The 18,032-nt window shown below is 38.2% G+C and overlaps 1 protein-coding gene across 1 annotated transcript; it reads left to right on the top strand.

Moving 5' to 3' along the window:
- Positions 1-15,909: 15,909 nt before the first annotated feature.
- On the top strand, positions 15,910-17,332 carry LOC309667685 (olfactory receptor 10J4-like). Its single transcript, XM_082476416.1, has one exon. It carries the CDS (start codon positions 15,988-15,990, stop codon positions 16,690-16,692), a length of 705 nt encoding a protein of 234 aa, XP_082332542.1. The 5' UTR covers positions 15,910-15,987; the 3' UTR covers positions 16,693-17,332.
- The last annotated feature ends 700 nt before the right edge of the window (positions 17,333-18,032 follow it).

The raw sequence follows: 18,032 nt of genomic DNA, 5'->3' as shown, positions 1-18,032 counted from the left end.
ATAAACTATTGACTGAATGAATAAAATAATCAAATCATTTAAATCACTTAAAATGAAAATAACATTTTTTTTAAAAATTAGGGAGATCAGTGAAATTTTCCAAAAGAACTTTAACTTTCCGTCAATGAAATCCTCTCTCCATCAGTGTTTCACCATGTACTGGCTCTAAAAGGAATAATTGTGACAATGACCTGACCACATAAATGAATTTAACTTGTTGTAACTTCTACTGTGTTCCTATCCATGGTAATAATTAAAGCTTGAGATTTAAAATATCATTAGTTCTTAATACAAGTCAATAATTTTAAGTTCTTAATAATTTCTCATTGAAGGTCTTTTCAGATGCCTAATATAATGTTAATGGATTAGCTTAGGGTCAAAATGATTTTGAAGGCACTGTCTCATTTAGAGTGGCATATTCTGGTCATGATGTTCTAATCAAATTTTGGATTTTCTAGCAAAACCTCCAGGACATTTTCTAGCAGGTATACTTGTTATGTGGTTTGCTTTGAAGTGCAGACCTGAATGGAATAAACTCCAATTTCTCAGATCAATTTTGTAAATCATATTTTTATTTCAACTATTTATTATTCCAATCTTGAAGAGGTAAGGGCAGAAAAATGACATGAAGACACTCCATGGAATTTTGATTTTAACTTCAGTCATTGTTAAAGGTGAAGGGGAAGAAAAATAGTAAGGAATCAGCAGTGGAAAATGAAGGAATATGCAAGAGAAAGAAACATAGGCTGGAAATTATTCTGTAGGACTAACAAATATATTGTGATTTGAAGGGTTGCTGTTTTCTCTTTGCATTGTAGTTATGGGCAAAGAATACAAGAGGATTCAGGCCAGGTAACCAGCACCCACCTAATACCTATAATGCACCAGACAGTATGCTGGGGTTAGACGGAGATGTCTCATGTCATCCTCACAAGTCTATGTGCTTGGAATTTCATTTTGATTTTATAAAACATAAAGTGAGTTATAGAGTGGTTAAGTGACTATAGAAGTCGTAAATTTATTCAACACATACTGACTAAATGCATATGATGGGCCAGGCAATTTTATACATGGGAAACACAAAATGTAACCAGACACATAGGATCTCTGTGATGAAAGAGTGAATGGGTACTTGGGTTTGTGGAGTCAAGGAAGCCCTCTCTGAGGAGGCGATGTGCTTAAATGGAAAACAGAATGGCAAAAGCAACCAATAGGTGAAGATTAGGGGAGAGAGCATTACTGGCACGTTTCACAGCTAACTCAGAGACCCTAAGGTGGGACACTCATCTGCCTAAGCAACCTTCAGGCTAGACCAAATGGCTTGTCTTTGAGACCACTCCACTCGCTTTCCTCTGGAGGTTTTCCAGTCTATTTCCTCTAAAGGAAACATTTTCCCATTCTTATTGCTTTAGCTGTCAGTCACCTTATATGACTCTGCAATTCTAACCTCTACCATAAAGGAATCTCCAATTTTCTTTGGCCCATTTCCAGGCCAAAATGTCCTCCTGTTATTGAATGTAAGATTTTCAGAACAGAATTGGTCATATTTCCCCCACATGTCAGACTTTTCTCCTGTACTTCCTGTTTGAGTTAGTTACAGACATTAGAGAGCTACCATCAGACCCCAATTTTGATTTCTTCCTCATCTTTATACACATAAATTCACTTCCAAAATTCCAGATGTCCTTTTGCCATCATCTTTTTTGTTGTTTGTTTTTTTCTCTTTTTAAAATAAATTTATTTATTTATTTATATTTATTTTTGGCTGTGTTGGGTCTTCGTTTCTGTGCGAGGGCTTTCTCCAGTTGCGGCGAGTGGGGGCCACTCTTCATCGTGGTACGCGGGCCTCTCACCGTTGCGGCCTCTCCCGTTGCGGAGCACAGGCTCCAGACACGCAGGCTCAGTAGTTGTGGCTCACGGGCTTAGTCGCTCCGCAGCATGTTGGATCTTCCCAGACCAGGGCTCGAACCCGTGTCCCCTGCATTGGCAGGCAGATTCTTAACCACTGCGCCACCAGGGAAGCCCAACCATCATCTTTTTTGTAGTTTGTTTTTTTCTCTCTGCCATTGTCCTTGACCTATCCAATAGGGTGAATATGGTGCCTCTGTAGTTTTATATTAGTCACAAATATGTTGCATTTTTATTCACTACATCATGACCAGATATTGGATTCCTAAGCAGAGGATATATTAAGTCACCAATAGTGTCAAAAACAGTGAATGACTATACACTGCTTATAGGAGGAAATCCAAGTACCCCAGCATGATATTTGATGCTCATCGCAAATGGATCCCTAGACGCTGCTCCTGGCTCACTTTCCACCACATCCCTCTAAGTAACCCTACACTCAAACCAGACAGTGGTGCCCTCTCTTTTCCAAACCCATCATCATCCTTCGTGCTGCTGTGCCCTTGCATGTGGGATTCCCTCTGCCACAACTTCTCCTCCTCCATTTTGTTTCCTATAGACTTTTACTCATTTTTCAGGACCCAGCTTGGATTACTTTGATTCCTCATCCTCTCTTTTTGTCCCCATTTTCTAGATTCCAGGATCCTGAATAAGAAATGTCTCCCGCATTCTACTTCCTCACTCGTGGATTTTTGCCACAGCCTCTACTTTTTCCCTCTCCCAGTCCTTTCCTTCACGTGCTACCAGCTTTTCTACGTCCAATCTACAAGCACTGTACATTCCATTTTAGATTTTTAGGTACCTTTGGCTTACAAAGTAGATAATTCTAATAACTTCTAGGCTTCATTGCATGCTTCAGTTACACCATCTCATATATCCTCATGGCTATCCCAAGAGATAAGTGCCATTATCACGACCATGTTTGTAGTGAGGAACCTATGGCCTAGAGAGTTACTTAATTTGCCAGAAGTGATATAGCTGGTAAGTGTACATGTATAACATATACACAGCAAGGCAGTCAGAGTCTAGAGAGCCACTTGCTTGGCTAGTTGATTATAAGGCTTCCCTCAGTGCAACTGCCCTAACCTCATTTCCTGCCTCAAACCTCCCCTATATGGGGACCATCCCACTGTTTCCAAAAAACAGTTTATCCTTTGTGACTCTTCTACTTTTCACATGTTGTTTTCTATAAGTTGTAGTGTTCTTCTTGCCCTTTTCTGACTGCTAAAAACAGCATTCTTAGAAAGACAATTCAAATGTCTTGTCCCTCGGAATTCTCCTCAAACCTCCCTATGTGTGTTAGTCATTTCTTCTTGTACGTTCACATCATTTTATTGTGAGGAGGTTGGTGTTTTTTTTTTCTGCCATGTGGCATGTGGGATGTTAGTTCCCAAACCACGGATCGAACCTGTGCCCCCTGCGGTGGAAGCGTGGAGTCCTAACCACTGGACTGCCAGGGAATTCCCAGGAGGTTGGGTTTTCGTTGTTGTTGTTGGGGTCTTTTTGTTTTGTCTGTGTGTGTGTGCGTGTGCTTGACTTCTGTACTACACAGAGCAGAGACTTGTTTTAAAATTTTGTATGCCCCAACTTGCATCCTGAGCCTAGTGATTGTAGAATTTTTACTAAGGTTAGTTGAAAGGCTATAGGGAAAAAATCCATATTCTCCAGAAAGCCTCCATGCTTATACTTCAGTGCATTTATTAACGCCTCTTCAATACGCTACTTGCTCTCCTTAGTATTTATTTTGTTTGGATGTGTACTAAACATAGATGGTTTCTCTCTAAATAGTTTTAAGAATAATGTCACGTAGCATTGCGAACGCATGTATAGATGCTTTCTACATTCTTTTTTATTTTTTTAAATATTTTTGGATTTTATTTTATTTATTTTTTTATAGAGCAGGTTCTTATTACTTATCCATTTAATACATATTAGTGTATACATGTCAATCCCAATCTCCCAATTCATCACACCACCACCACCCACCCCCTGCTGCGTTCCCCCCTTAGTGTCCATACGTTTGTTCTCTACATTTGTGTCTCAATTTATGCCCTGCAAACCGGTTCATCTGTACCATTTTTCTAGGTTCCACATATGTGCATTAATATACGATATTTGTTTTTCTCTTTCTGACTTACTTCACTCTGTATGACAGTCTCTAGATCCATCCACGTCTCAACAAATGACCCACGTGGCCAGTTAGCTCAGTTGGTTAGAGCGTGGTGCTGATAACAAATGACCCAATTTCGTTCCTTTTTATGGCTGAGTAATATTCCATTGTATATATGTACCACAACTTCTTTATCCATTCGTCTGTCGATGGGCATTTAGGTTGCTTCCATGACCTGGCTATTGTAAATAGTGCTGCAATGAACATTGGGGTGCATGTGTCTTTTTGAATTATGGTTGTCTCTGGGTATATGCCCAGTAGTGGGATTGCTGGATCATACAGTAATTCTATTTTTAGTTTTTTAAGGAACCTCCATATTGTTCTCCATAGTGGCTGTATCAGTTTACATCCCTACCAACAGTGCAAGAGGGTTCCCTTTTCTCCACACCCTCTCCAGCATTTGTTGTTTGTAGATTTTCTGATGATGCCCATTCGAACTGGTGTGAGATGATACCTGATACCTCATTGTAGTTTTGATTTGCATTTCTCTAATGATTAGTGATGTTGAGCATCCTTTCATGTGGTTGTTGGAAATATGTATGTCTTCTTTGGAGAAATGTCTATTTAGGTCTTCTGCCCACTTTTGGATTGGGGTGTTTGTTTTTTTAATATCAAGCTGCATGAGCTGTTTATATATTTTGCAGATTAATCCTTTGTCCGTTGATTCATTTGCCAATATTTTCTCCCATTCTGAGGGTTGTCTTTTCGTCTTGTTTATGGTTTCCTTTGCTGTGCAAAAGCTTTTATTTTTTTTTTATATTTATTCTTGGCTGTGTTGGGTCTTCGTTTCTGTGCAAGGGGCTTCTCCAGTTGTGGCAAGCGGGGGCCACTCTTCATCATGGTGCGTGGGCCTCTTCACCATCGCGGCCTCTCTTGTTGCGGAGCACAGGCTCCAGACGCGCAGGCTCAGTAATTGTGGCTCATGGGCCTAGTCGCTCTGTGGCATGTGGGATCTTCCCAGACCAGGGCCCGAACCCGTGTCCCCTGCATTAGCAGGCAGATTCTCAACCACTGCATCACCAGGGAAGCCCTGTGCAAAAGCTTTTAAGTTTCATTAGGTCCCATTTGTTTATTTTTGTTTTTATTTCCGTTACTCTAGGAGGATCAAAAAAGATTTTGCTCTGATTTATGTCAAAGAATGTTTTTCCTATGTTTTCCTCTAAGAGTTTTATAGTGTCTGGTCTTACATTTAGGTCTCGAATCCATTTTGAGTTTATTTTTGTGTATGGTGTTAGGGAGTGTTCTAATTTCATTCTTTTACATATAGCTGTCCAGTTTTCCCAGCACCACTTATTGAAGAGGCCGTCTTTTCTCCATTGCATATCCTTGCCTCTTTTGTCATAGATTAGTTGACCCTAGGTGAGTGGGTTTACCTCTGGGCGTGCTATCTTGTTCCATTGATCTATGTTTCTGTTTTTCTGCCAGTACCATATTGTCTTGATTACTGTAGCTTTGTGGTATAGTCTGAAGTCAGGGAGTCTGATTCCTCCAGCTCCATTTATTTCCCTCAAGACTGCTTTGGCCATTCGGGGTGTTTTCTGTCTCCATACAAATTTTAAGATGATTTGTTCTAGTTCCGTAAAAAATGCCATTGGTAATTTGATAGGGATTGCATTGAATCTGTAGATTGTTTTGGGTAGTATAGTCATTTTCACAATATTGATTCTTCCAATCCAAGAACATGGTATATCTCTCCATCTGTTGGTATCATCTTTAATTTCTTTCATCAGTGTCTTATAGTTTTCTGCATACAGGTCTTTTGTCTCCCTAGGTAGGTTTATTCCTAGGTATTTTATTCTTTTTGTTGCAGTGGTAAATGGGAGTGTTTCCTTAATTTCTCTTCCACATTTTTCATCATTAGTGTATAGGAATGCAAGAGATTTCTGTGCATTTATTTTGTATCCTGCAACTTTACCAGATTCATTGATTAGCTCTAGTAGTTTTCTGGTGGCATCTTTAGGATTCTCTATGTATAGTATCATGTCATCTGCAAACAGTGACAGTTTTACTTCTCCTTTTCCAAATTGTATTGCTTTTATTTCTTTCTCTTCTCTGATTGCTGAGGCTAGGACTTCCAAAACTGTGTTGAATAATAGCGGTGAGGGTGGACATCCTTGTCTTGTTCCTGATCTTAGAGGAAATGCTTTCAGTTTTTCACCATTGAGAATGATGTTTGCTGTGGGTTCCTCATATATGGCCTTTATTATGTTGAGGTAGGTTTCCTCTATGCCCACTTTCTGGAGAGTTTTTATGATAAATGGGTGTTGAATTTTCTCAAAAGCTTTTTCTGCATCTATTTAGATGATCATATGGTTTTTATTTTTCAATTTGTTAATATGCTGTATCACATTGATTGATTTGCATATATTGAAGAATCCTTGCATCCCTGGGATAAATCCCACTTGATCATGGTGTATGATCCTTTTAATGTGTTGTTGGATTCTGTTTGCTAGTATTGTGTTGAGGACCTTTGCATCTATATTCATGAGTGATATTGGTCTGTAATTTTCTTTTTTTGCAGTATCTTTGTCTGCTTTTGGTATTAGGGTGATGGTGGCCTCATAGAATGAGTTTGGGAGTGTTCCTTCCTCCGAAATTGTTTGGAAGAGTTTGAGAAGGATGGGTATTAGCTCTTCTCTAAATGTTTGATAGAATTCACCTGTGAAGCCATCTGGTCCTGGACTTTTGTTGGTTGGAAGATTTTTAATCAGTTTCAATTTCATTACTTGTGATTGGTCTGTTCATATTTTCCATTTCTTCCTGGCTCAGTCTTTGAAGGTTATACCTTTCTAAGAATTTGTCCATTTCTTCCAGGTTGTACATTTTATTGGCATAGAGTTGCTTGTAGTAGTCTCTTAGGATGCTTTGTATTTCTGTGGTGTCTGTTGTAACTTCTCCTTTTTCATTTCTAATTTTATTGATTTGAGTCCTCTCCCTCTTTTTCTTGATGAGCCTGACTAATGGTTTATCAATTTTGTTTATCTTCTCAAAGAACCAGCTTTTCGTTTTATTGATCTTTGCTATTGTTTTCTTTGTTTCTATTTCATTTATTTCTGCTCTGATCTTTATGATTTCTTTCCTTCTGCTAACTTTGGGTTTTGTTTGTTCTTCTTTAGTTCCTTTAGGTGTAAGATTATTTGCGATTTTTCTTGTTTCTTGAGGTAGGCTTATATAGCTATATACTTCCTTCTTAGAACTGCTTTTGCTGTACCCCATAGGTTTTGGATTGTCATGTTTTCATTGTCATATGTCTCTAGGTATTTTTTGATTCCCTCTTTGATTTCTTCAGTGATCTCTTGGTTATTTAGTAACGTAGTTTTTAGCCTCCATGTGTTTCTGTTTTTTTACGTTTTTTCCCCTATAATTCATTTCTAGTCTCATAGCGTTGTGGTCAGAAAAGATGCTTGATATGATTTCAATTTTCTTAAATTTACTGAGCCTTGATTTGTGCCCCAAGATGTGATCTATCCTGGAGAATGTTCCGTGCGCACTTGAGAAGAAAGTGTAGTCTGCTGTTTTTGGATAGAATGTCCTATAAATATCAATTAAATCTATCTGGTCTATTGTGTCATTTAAGGCTTCTGTTCCCTTATTTACTTTCATTTTGGATGATCTGTCCATTGGTGTAAGTGAGGTGTTAAAGTCCCCCAGTATTATTGTGTTACTGTCGATTTCCTCTTTTACAGTTGTTAGCAGTTGCCTTATGTATTGAGGTGCTCCTATGTTGGGTGCATATATATTTATAATTGTTATACCTTCTTCTTGGATTGATCCCTTGATCATTATGTAGTGTCCTTCCTTGTCTCTTGTAACATTCTTTATTTTAAAGTCTATTTTATCTGATATGAGTATAGCTACTCTAGCTTTCTTTTGATTTCCATTTGCATGGAATATCTTTTTCCATCCCCTCACTTTCAGTCTGTATGTGTCCCTAGGTCTGAAGTGGGTCTCTTGTAGACAGCATATATATGGGTCTTGTTTTTGTATCCATTCAGCAAGCCTGTGTCTTTTGGTTGGAGCATTTAATCGATTCACGTTTAAGGTAATTATCGATATGTATGTTCCTATGACCATTTTCTTAATTGTTTTGTGTTTGTTTTTGTAGGCCCTTTTCTTCTCTTGTGTTTCCCACTTAGAGAAGTTCCTTTAGCATTTGTTGTAGAGCTGGTTTGGTGGTGCTGAATTCTGTTTGCTTTTGCTTGTCTGTAAAGCTTTTGATTTCTCCATTGAATCTGAATGAGATCCTTGCCAGGTAGAGTAATCATGGTTGTAGGTTCTTCCCTTTCATCACTTTAAATATGTCATGCCACTCCCTTCTAGCTTGTAGAGTTTCTGCTGAGAAATCAGCTGTTAACCTTATGGGAGTTCCCTTGTATGTTATTTGTCATTTTTCCCTTGTTGCTTTCAATAATTTTTCCTTGTCTTTAATTTTTGTCAGTTTGATTACTATGTGTCTCAGTGTGTTTCTCCTTGGGTTTATCTTGTATGGGACTTGCTGCGCTTCCTGGACTTGGGTGGCTATTTCCTTTCCCATTTTAGGGAAGTTTTCGACTATAATCTCTTCAAATATTTTCTCAGGTCCTTTCTCTGTCTCTTCTCCTTCTGGGACCCTTCTAATGTGAATGTTGTTGCATTTAATGTTGTCCCAGAGGTCTCTTAGGCTGTCTTCATTTCTTTTCATTCTTTTTTCTTTATTCTGCTCTGCAACAGTGAATTCCACCATTCTGTCTTCCAGGTCACTTATCCATTCTTCTGCCTCAGTTATTGTGCTATTGATTCCTTCTAGTGTATTTTTCATTGCAGTTATTGTATTGTTCATCTTTTTGTTTGTTCTTTAATTCTTCTAGGTCTTTGTTAACCATTTCTTGCATCTTCTCGATCTTTGCCCTCCATTCTTTTTCTGAGATCCTGGATCATCTTCACTATCATTATTCTGAATTCTTTTTCTGGAAGGTTGCCTATCTCCACTTCATTTAGTTGTTTTTCTGGGGTTTTAACTTGTTCCTTCATCTGGTACATAGCCCTCTGCCTTTTCATCTTCATCTTTCTGTGAATGTGGTTTTTGTTCCACAGGCTGCAGGATTGTAGTTCTTCTTGCTTCTGCTCTCTGCCCTCTGGTGGATGAAGCTGTCTAAGAGGCTTGATGTGAGGGACTGGTGGTGGGTAGAACTGACTGTTGCTCTGGTGGGCAGAGCTCAGTAAAACCTTAATCCACTTGACTGTTGATGGGTGGGGCTGGGTTCCCTCCCTGTTGTTTTTTTGGCCTGAGGCAACCCAACACTGGAGCCTACCTGGGGTCTTTGGTGGGGCTAATGACAGACTCTGGGAGGGCTCACACCAAGGAGTACTTCCCAGAACTTCTGCTGCCAGTGTCCTTGTCCCCACGGTGAGCCACAGCTCCCCCCACCTCCCCGCCTCTGCAGGAGATCCTCCAACACTAGCAGGTAGGTCTGGTTCAGTCTCCCCTGGGGTCACTGCTCCTTCCCCTGGGTCTCGATGAGCACACTACTTTGTGTGTGCCCTCCAAGGGTGGAATCTCTGTTTCCCCCAGTCCTGTCAAAGTCCTGCAATCAATTCCCACTAGGCTTCAAAGTCTGATTCTCTATGAATTCCTCCTCCTGTTGCCGGACCCCCAGGTTGGGAAGCCTGACGTGGGGCTCAGAACCTTCACTCCAGTGGGTGGACTTCTGTGGTATAAGTGTTCTCCAGGCTGTGAGTCACCCACCCAGCAGTTATGGGATTTGATTTTACTGTGATTGCGCCCCTCCTACCGTCTCATTGTGGCTTCTCCTTTGTCTTTGGATGTGGGGTATCTTTTTTGGTGAGTTCCATTGTCTTCCTATCGATGATTGTCCAGCAGCTAATTGTGATTCTGGTGTTCTTGCAAGAGGCAGTGAGAGCACGTCCTTCTACTCCGCCATCTTGGTTCCTCCTCTATGCTCCCTTTTATAGGAGCAGTTATGGCAATTGTGCCGTATTTGATGCCACAGAAAGTGAAGCATATTGTCCAGGCCAGAAAGTAGTAGTCCTGTTTTCTTTGTTCCAAGTTTAGAGGGGGAGAGGGGAAGTACACTTTAATCATTAAACAAACATGTATTAAATACTGGTATGTATTTACTTTTTTTCTCTGCTGAGGCATGCATTTATTTATTTATTTAAACTAATTTCATCCCTAGTTTCCTATTCTTTTGCCTGTCTTTTTTTATTGTTAAACTATAGTTGATTTACAACATTGTGTTAGTTTCAGGTGTACAACTTCAGATTCTTTTCCATTATAGGTTATTACAAGATATTGAATATAGTTCCATGTGCTATAAGGTAAATCCTTGTTGTTTTCCATTTTATATATAGTAGTATGTATCTTTTAACCCCATACTCCTAATTTATCCCTTCCCTTCCCCTTTCCCCTTTGGTAACCATAAGTTTGTTTTCTATGTCTGTGAGTCTGCTTCTGTTTTGTAAATAAGTTGATTTGTATTTTTTTTAGATTCTAAATATGTGATATCATATAATATATGTCTTTCTCTTTCTGACTTACTTCACTTAGTATGATAATCTCTAGGTCCATCCATGTTGCTGCAAATGGCGTTATTTCTTGCTTTTTTATGTCTGAGTAATATTCCATTGTGTGTGTCTGTGTGTATGTATATAATATATATATATATATATATCCACACATACATATATATATCACATCTTCCTTATCCATTCATCTGTCAGTGGACATTTAGGTTGCTTCCATGTCTTGGCTATTATGAATAGTGCTGCTATGAACATAACGGTGCATGTATCTTTGCAAATTAGAGTTTCCATCTTTTCCCAATATTGCCCAGAACTGGAATTTCTGGATCATATGGTAACTCAATTTTTAGTTTTTTAAGGAACTTCCCAGCTATTTTCCATAGTGGCTGCACCAATTTACATTCCCTCCAACAGTGTAGGAGGGTCCCCTTTTCTCCACAGCCTCTCCAGTGTTTATTATTTGTGGACTTTTTAATGACGTCCATTCTGATTGCTGTGAGGTGATATCTCATTGTAGTTTTGATTTGCATTTCTTTAATAATTAGCTAATGTGGAGCTATTTTTCATGTGCCTGTTGGCCATCTGTATGTCTTCTTTGGAGAAATGTCTATTTGGGTCTTCTACCCATTTTTGATTGGGTTATTTGGTTTTTTGATATTGAGTTGCATAAGATTTCTGTATATTTTGGAAATTAAGCTCTTGTTGGTAGCATCATTGGCAAATATTTTCTCCCATTCCATAGGTTGTCTTTTCATTTTGTTTGGTTTCCTTTGCTGTACAAAAGCATAATTTTGATTACGTACCATTTGTTTATTTTTGCTTTTATTTCTATTACCTTGGGAGACTGAACTAAGAAAATATTACTGCAATTTATGTCTGAGAATGCTTCACCTATGTTCTATCTAGGATTTTTATGGTGTCATGTCTTATATTTAAATCTTTAAACCATTTTGAGTTTGTGTGTGTGTGTATGGTGTGAGAGAGTGTTATAACTTCAGTGATTTACATGGGGCTGTCCAGCTTTCCCAATACCACTTGCTGAAGAGACTGTCTTTCTCCACTGTACCATCTTGCTTCCTTTGTCAAAGATTAATTGACTGTAGGTGTGTGGGTTTATTTTTTGGCTGTCTATGTTTGTTCCATTGATCATATGGCTGTTTTTGTGCCCAAACCATGTGGTTTTGATTACTGTAGCTTTGTAGTATTGTCTAAAGTCTGGGAGGGATGTGCCTCCAGCTTTGATCTTTTTCCTCAGAGTTGCTATGTCAATTCTGGGTCGTTTGTGGTTCCATATAAATTTTATGATTATTTTTTCTAGCTCTGTGAAAAATGTCATGGGTAATTTGATAGGGATCACATTAAATCTGTAGATTGCCTTGGTAATATGGCCATTTTAACAATATTAATTATTGCAATCCAAGAGCATGGGATATCTTTCCATTTCTTTTTATCATCTTCAGTTTCCTTTATCAATGTTTTAGTTCTCAGCATATAGGTCTTTCATATCCTTGGTTAGGTTTATTCCTAAGTATTTTTTTTGACACGATTTTAAATGGGATTTTTTTTTTTTTACTTTCTGATATTTCATTGTTAGTATAAAGAAATGCAACAGTTTTCTGCATATTAATCTTGTATCCTGCTACCTTGCTGAATTCATGTATTGCTTGTAATAGTTTTTATGTGGAGTCTTTAGGGTTTTTATAGAGTATCATGTCATCTGCATACAATGACAGTTTTACCTCTTCCCTTCCAATTTGGGTACCTTTTATTTCTTTTTCTAATTTATGTGGCTAGAACTTCCAATACTATGTTGAATAGAAGAGATGAGAGTGGGCATCGTTGTTTTGTTCTAGAACTTAGTGGGAAGGCTTTCAGCTTTTCAGCCTTGAGTATTATATTAGCTGTGGGTTTGTTGTAAATGGTATTGGTATGTATTGATACTATCACATTGCTAGGTGATGTGGCTATATCTTAATGGGTCTTGAAATGTATTGAAAGAGACAGTGAACAACATTTAGCACATGTCCCATTTAAGTAAATGACAGAGAAAACAATTTAATTGGAAATAGTCAGTGCATCTAGAAAAAAAACAAGGGAAACTTCCTGAAGGAAGATGGCACTCCATTTACTCACAGTCTCATGACACAAACCTTTATATTTACCATATTTTGCTGCAGGTAGGATACGAAATGGTAAAATAGCCCTCTGCTCTGACTAGTATAGAAGTCAGATATGTTAAAATGTCATCGTAATACAATCAGACGTGAACACAGAACTCATTAACTCAATCAGAATGATTGGAGATGATTTTTTAGGAAGGTGACTTTTTTTGTAGAATTCCATTTTAATAAAATTCAAAAGCAATCAAGATGAAACTGTATTTTTTCTGTAACATATATATGTGTAATGAAATTATTTTATTGAATGAAAGATTCTTTAAATTCTATAGTGCTTTTCAGTTTTAAAAGTTTCACACACGTGATTTTGTATAATCCCATAATAAGCCTTTTACCCCCCTTAACCCTTTATTGCCCCGCCTCCCTTCCCTCTCTGCACTGGTAACCACTAGTTTGTTCTCTATATCTGTAAGTCAGCTTCTTTTTTGTTTTATTCATTACTTTGTTGTATTTTCAGATTCCACATATAAGTAATATCATACAGTATTTGTCTTTCTCTGTCTGACTTATTTCAGTTAACATAACGTTCTCAAAATCCATCCATGTTGCTACAAATGGCAAAATTTCATTCTTTCTTGTGGATGAGTAGTATTCCATTTGTGTGTGTGTGTGTGTGTATATATATATGGTGTGTATACATGTGTGTTTCCATTCATCTGTTGATGGATACTTAGCTTTCTTCCATACCTTGGGAATAGTAAATAATACTATGAACACTGGAGTGCATGTGTCTTTTTGAATTAGCGTTTTGGGGGTTTTTTGGGTTTTATACCCAGGAGTGGAATGGTTGGGTCAAATGGCTGTTCTATTTTTAGTTTTTTGAGAAACCTCTATACTGTTTTCCCCAGTGGTTACACCAATTTACATTTAGGGAGGTGACATTTAAACTGGGTTTGAAACAAAGACTGTGGTTTAAGAAGCAGGGGGGAAGAACACTGCAAATAGAGAAACAATGTGTGCACAGTAGGAGAGCCACCAAGGGGCATTCCATGCCTGGGAGATGATGGGATGCTTTCCATGTAGAGGAGGTTGGTGGCAGAAGATGAGATGGACAGGTAAACCTTGAATGCCATGCTAGGGCACTTGCACTTGCAGGGACACTTCAACTTTACTAGTTAAAAGGTCTTCTCCCAAGTGACTCTGCCTGGGTATAAATACCAGCTCCTCGTTTAACAAACTTTATCACCTTCACAAATTAAGTAACTCCCTAAGCCATAGTTTCCTTATTTCAAACATGAAGACAATACTACTATTTATCTCGTAAGGTATTTAAGAGAATAAATGAGAGAGATGTTCTGATTACATTGGCTATCTTGATATTCTTTAAATATGTCAAGCTCATTCCCACCATGGGGTCTTTGCAGTAGTGTTTCCTGCGAGTGTCATGTTTTACCCCTAGATCTTATATGGTGCATGCTTATCAATTCTAGTCGCAAAGTAAGTATCAGTTCCATAGAAAAGGCTTTCCTGACTCTACAATTGGAAGTAGCCACCTAGTCCCGCGCTCTCATATCACTTTCCTTTAATTCTCTTCATGGCATTTTTCTCAGTCTGAGATAGGAGAGGTCATATGTGTCTTATCACATGTTATATTTCCCATCAGAGAATTGACTAGTACATCATAGACATTAACTAAATATTTTTGGAATTAATTCATTGACTTTGCATAGTCAATTAAGGAACCTGTACCTTGGTTTCAATTTTTGTAGCATCAGGATTGAAATACCTACCACACATAATTGTTGGGAGAAACCTAGTGAGAAAATTCTATCAAACACACAGCATATTGTCCAGTATATTTCAGATTTTGAATAAATACTGGTTACCTGCATCACTGCCTTGTAAATTTTTTCCAGTATTTCAGTACATAGAGAACACACAAACTTTCCAGATAAAGGTATATTTTCTCTTTTCTTCAAGCTTTGTGGATCCTACAAAATACTTTCCAGTGTTGTCTCTACCAGTCTTTCCCCAACCTACAACTCCACACCAATGTCTTCTCACTGTTTTCCTTTCATTCCCTAACAATAGTGCCTGAAACCAAGCTCTGTATTGTTTGGAGACTCTGTGTGTTACTTTCATGCTGTCATCTCAAACACAGAGTGGATATTTTAACTATGGATGAAAACGACCTGAGGAAGTTGTGTTCTTAAAAGAGCTGTGCTGCAAAGAAATCCTGTCCACCAGTATATCAGCTAGATTTACCCTGGAAGTTTTCCTGAAAGCTCAAGAATTGATCAGAACATCATGAACCAAATGAGCCATCCAGGATGAGAATAGTCTCTCCATAACCATTTTGCTTCCAAGATCTGCCTGAATGACAGACAATTATTGAAAAACTCCACATCAACTCATTGTTATGTACAGAAAATAGTACAAATTTCAAAATGGTAAATTCACTTATTAAGTCATTAGCATAATTGTCAGCCAAGCAGCCACTGCCTTCTGGAGAGCACCTCTGAGGATAGAATTATTTTCCAAGAATGTTTGGAAGCCTTTCAAAAAATTTTCCTTACTTCTCCTTAAGTTAGTATTGATTCAGTCAACATTGTTAAGTACTTATGTATGCCAGGCTGTGATTAGACCACACATAAACATTGTATACCCTTTACTCCTCATACTCCTGTAGGTGAGAAAATGAACTTTTTTTTTCATATTTCCCTCATTCATTCAGATTCTGACTGTAGAAGATAGAAAGGGGTGATAAATTAGGGGGTTCCCAGAATATATTTGGGACTACTCTATGGCATTTACATACATTCTCCTATGAGAATCTTTTTCTTCATCACTCTGAGTCCTGACCTGGAATTCAGCCAGGTACATTTAACTTCCATTTCTCAGGCTTTCTCATTAAGAGTTGTCTGTCAATGTCCTCAATTAAAGGCCAGGTGAGTCAGTGCTTTCTACAATCTTATCAGAATCTTGATCCCAAGAACCTCTGCACCTTTGGAGGAGAGTTGTTATGTGCACCAGGAGGATGGACAATCATACCACAGTGAGCACATTCCTTCTGTGGGGATTTTCCAGTTTTCCAGACCTGCAAGATCTCTCCTTCATGATGATTTTCTTCTCTCATGTGACCATCCTAGTTGCAAATGTGTCCATAATGGTGGCCATCAAGCTCAATCACAATCTTCACACCCCCATGTACTTTTTCCTCTGTGGTTTGTCCTTTTCAGAAACCTGTACCACTATAGTAATCATCCCCCCATGCTAGTGGACTTGCTATCAGAAAGCAAGACCATTTCTCTTCCTGAGTGTGCCACACAGATGTTTTTCTTCTTTGGCTTGGGAGGTAACAACTGCTTACTCTTGGCTGCCATGTCCTATGACCATTACACTGCTATTCACAACCCGCTGCACTACACCATCTTGATGACCCAAAAGATCTGCTTTCAGCTCATGACAGCTTCTTGTGTTACTGGGATTGTGGTGTCACTGTGCATTGTCCTTGTAGTATTCAACTTGTCTTTCTGTGACTCCAGCACCATCAAGCACTTTTTTTGTGACATTACATCTGTAGTCTCCCTTGCCTGTGATTACACCTTTTTTCAGAAAGTGGTTCTTCTTGCCTTCACTGCCTTTGTTTTGGTGGGGAGCTTTATTTTCATTATGATTTCCTGTGTCTTCATTGGGTCCATAGTTATGAGGATGCCATCTGCCCAGGGGAGGTATAAGGCCTTCTCAACTTGCTCCTTCCACCTCACTGTGGTGTGCATACACTATGGATTTGCTGGCTTTGTCTATCTGAGACCCAAGGACAGTGACTCATTCCGTGAAGATACGATGGCTGTGACATATACAGTACTGACACCTCTGCTTAATCCCATTGTTTACAGTCTAAGAAACAAAGAAATGAAAATATCCCTAAAGAAAGTACTAGGCAATATATGTAGGTTTTCCCCTAGATGGTAAATAAAAGAGCTCTGAACACTTTTTAAAATTTTTACAGAGCATTGATAAAGTGGAGAAAGTGGAGTACTTCCAATAAAAATCATCACTTTGTATACAAAGCAATTAAAGTGTGTTCTAACTGCCTGATATGCTCTGGTCTCACTTCTTTCTTACTATGAAACCAGATGTAGCTTTAAAATATTTTAAAATGAAATAAAATATTCGAAAATGTTATTACATATATATGTACATATACATATATACACATATATGCATACACACATGCACATATGTATGTAGTAAATGTATCAAAAATGTTTTAGAATACTGTATTTTCATAATTTTGGTTTCCTTTGGAGAAGGAAGAAAATTATATTAAAAAGGAAAAGAAGAAAGAAGGAAAGAGAGGGAGAGAGAAACAGAGCGAGAGAGAGAAGGAGGGGAAAGAGAAAGATCACTGATTTACTTAATCAAAAAAGGAGAAAGCACAAACACACAAATTTAGCGTTGAAATGAGTGAAAGACCACAATGCAGAGAAATTTCAAAACATTTTAAGAAAATACCTGTTTAACTCTATTCAAAGAAACATGGCAACTAGATGGGAATGGATGAATTTCTGAAAAAAATAATAAAATGAAAGTTACTGCAGAAGAAATATGCATTTTTAACATACCAAATTCCAGGAATAATATAGACGTCTGTCAAAGAGCTGTTCTTTCCAACCCCCAACAAAGGAGTAGACTAGATGGTTTCATAATGAACTTCCACAAAAAGCAAATAATTCAAAAGCTGTTTGAGTTACAGCATAGACAAAGATAAATAGCTTGGAATTTATGAAAACCACAGAGGTGGAAGTTGCTATAAATAACTGAATCTAATCGAGGCCATTGTTGTAAGGTTCTCACGTGGATACTTAGGGAGATGCTGTAGGGAAGGCTTGGCATTTTGAGGTCACATTGTCTAATGGCAAATCCGTATGGTGAGTGATGTTACCAATGCTGTGGTAGGACTGAGGGACCGAGATGGGAGAAAGAATCAAGGGGCTGGTGGCAAAGTCTTTAATAAATGAGAAGAAACTGGGTGGTCAGTAAAGGACTCTGAAAACAATAGTATATTGTTTCATATCTGGATAGTATTGGTGTCAATGAGTGAAATGTTTTGTCATGCAGATTGCCAATAAATGATTTAGAAATATGGTAAGGAGCTAGGAGAATGTCAACATTGTGTGCAGATACCTGTAGAATAGGAGTGAGCAGCTTCTCTTCAATATTGCTGAGAAGCATATGTGCCCTCCTCGGACAACTAGGTTTGGTTAAGATGGAGAGGTGGAGCATGTACTCTGGGAAAAGTTGATGGGTGG

Source organism: Balaenoptera physalus, assembly GCF_965194825.1.
Source record: "Balaenoptera physalus genome assembly, chromosome: 10".
In the NCBI taxonomy this organism is placed as follows: Eukaryota; Metazoa; Chordata; class Mammalia; order Artiodactyla; family Balaenopteridae; genus Balaenoptera; species Balaenoptera physalus.
This window is presented reverse-complemented; position numbering and strand designations above follow the sequence as displayed.